Consider the following 2,551-nt stretch of genomic DNA (forward strand, 5'->3'; position numbering starts at 1 on the left):
TATATATATATATATATATATATATATATATATATATTAATATAAATCAAGATTAGTCGCATATAAATAAAATCACCGCATATAAATCAAAATTTTCGGATATAGATGTCAAGATTATCGAATATAAATCAAAATTCATCACCTGATTTGGTGCCATCACATCCTTTAAAAAAATAGAGAAACGTAATAACGCTAAAAGTGACAATCACTGCAAAACTTTTCGCGTAAAGTACGCCATTTTCGTGACGTTATGTGATTTTACTATGGTTACATTTTTGTGTGCTAACGGTCAAGCATGGGAAGAGTGAAAAGAAAGAGTTGGACGAAGAAGGACTCTGTTGAGCAAACAGATACGGTAATTATGTAAATCAATTGTGAATTTCGTTTGCTGAGTGAATTAAAACAAACAGGGATAAATAGTTGCCGGCAACGTTATGGATTGGAATTAATTTCACTTTATAGACAGGATTTTATTTTTATTTTCACGAGTGCGAAGCAGTGAAAAAAGAAAATGCTGTCTTACGATCGCGAGTGAAATAAATTCCATATCCAACTACAAGGCATTGAATTTTCTGTTTATTACATTTTCTTTGGTTTTAGAACAAGTTTATTTGTAAATGACGTCACAATCAATTATTATCTTTACACTGTGAAACTATCATCTTTATTCAATAAATAAATTATAGTATTTCGCTGTTGATAATGTAATTAGAACACTTTATTTGATAACACGTTTACATAGTGACGTTCTGGTTATAGAAACGTCTGACATTCTACTAGGTGGAAGCAAATGCAAGCTTTACAGCATGACAACGAGTCATTTTTCGCGACCTCGGCGCGCGTCCTGTAAATTATATAATACGTTGGTGACGTCTTTACTACAATCAGGACTGATTTTTTTTAATGAGACGTAGAGCAACAAACAAACAAACAAATTCACCACGTGATACAATGCATAGCAAAGTTGGGGCTGAGATGACTGACACATTTTTTGTGTGAAACGTGTTCCTCCTCCGCTAAAAGTCAAACTAACATAATTCCGGCTCCCACGCATGTATTTAGCAGAATCACAGTCTTGTACTTTTGTTTACGTACGTCTCTTGTAAGGGAGATAAACATGCTGATGACACAATTTCACTGGCATTTACTACTTCGCACTTTGCGCGTTATACCATTCATGTTTCAGGCCAGTTTTATAATTTTTGTAGAAAGACCATAATACCGCAAATAGATACCACAGGCACCTTCAGTATGAATACTAAGTGCTACAACTCCACACACCCCACACACACCCTCTGATTTTTTTCCTCCGAAGTGTGCATTAAAGATTAGCCTTCTACCGGTAATCATTTTATTATGCCGGTAGATTTACAATCTCTAAAGCTTTCAAAAAGCGTGAAACGATTGTACATAAATCGAAATTGGGATGTGATAGACTGGGAATTTCGGAGAAATTATCATCGCAAAAACAAATCAGATGGGGGGGGGGGGGGTAGTAGTAGTGTCCATACTTCAGGTGCCTATGATAAATATATGAATATTTGCAGCTGAAAGATGTAAACCACTTGATCAGTGACCTCAGATTTGATTGGAAAGGCTACAAAATACCCAAAAGTCCGTGCACATGTAATAGTTATCATGAAGAATATCCCAAGATCAACAAGAACCAAGTGAATTTCCTTACATCATTTTCTCTGTCTCTTTTTCTCAGAACCGATAATATATATTTATTTTTGTTCAAAATTCTTTAGTTTTCTAAGTCTAAGGTGCCGTTTTCAGAGAGACGACTTTGAAAACAAATCAACCAAGAAAAAAACTTCCCAGAGTTCATTCCAGAAGAAGCTTATGAACAAACAAGAAACCGAGACGACAGATCGTCTCCGCTCTCAGAGAAGAAATCAATCTGATGACTTTGAAATCAATAAGCGTGATGAAGTTGAAGTACGCAGAAAAATATTCGAAGAAAATTACTGGAAAAGTCGGCATGCGAATGCTCAAAATCAAAGCTGTTATCAACAAACACACTTGAAACATTCGACCGATCCGCGGCTGCAAAAAATGGAGACTGTGCCAATGATGCCCAACAGATCGGATTCAGTCCAAGAGTTGCCACACACTGTCTTGTATGATTCTACAGATTCTCGGATTTCGAGCACAGCTCGTCGTGAACTTTTTGTTGGAGAAAGTGCCAAACAAAGACGAGAACGAGAATATGAAGAACGTGTAAGGAGAGAATTTGAAAAAAAGAGAAAAGAAAGAACTTTGCCAATCCAGCCCACTTTATTCCTATTTAAGTAAATGAATTCTGCTAAAAGTTTTTACTCACTGGTTATAATAAAATTAATAAATATTATACTTGAATTTTTGAAGTAGTCATATCAATCATACAACCAGACAATCAATGTGAATAATCAAGAAACATCTTCTAGTTTTTTAAAGTATATACATGTATATGAGATGATATCTTGAGCAATCGTAACTTCTCAGCTATTTCCGTAACCGCAAATTGTTACGGAAAAGGACGAGCGCGTGATCCGATTGATACCCTCTT

General features: G+C 35.4%; 1 protein-coding gene across 1 annotated transcript; it reads left to right on the forward strand.

Moving 5' to 3' along the window:
* Nucleotides 1–269: 269 nt before the first annotated feature.
* LOC125668972 (uncharacterized) lies at nt 270–2,323 on the forward strand. The gene is made up of 3 exons (XM_048903415.2): nt 270–355; nt 1,548–1,670; nt 1,780–2,323. The coding sequence occupies exons 1-3, from the start codon at nt 296–298 to the stop codon at nt 2,296–2,298; spliced, it is 702 nt and encodes a 233-aa protein (XP_048759372.1). The 5' UTR covers nt 270–295; the 3' UTR covers nt 2,299–2,323.
* Nucleotides 2,324–2,551: the final 228 nt, after the last annotated feature.

Source organism: Ostrea edulis, chromosome 4, assembly GCF_947568905.1.
Source record: "Ostrea edulis chromosome 4, xbOstEdul1.1, whole genome shotgun sequence".
Classification (NCBI taxonomy): Eukaryota; Metazoa; Mollusca; class Bivalvia; order Ostreida; family Ostreidae; genus Ostrea; species Ostrea edulis.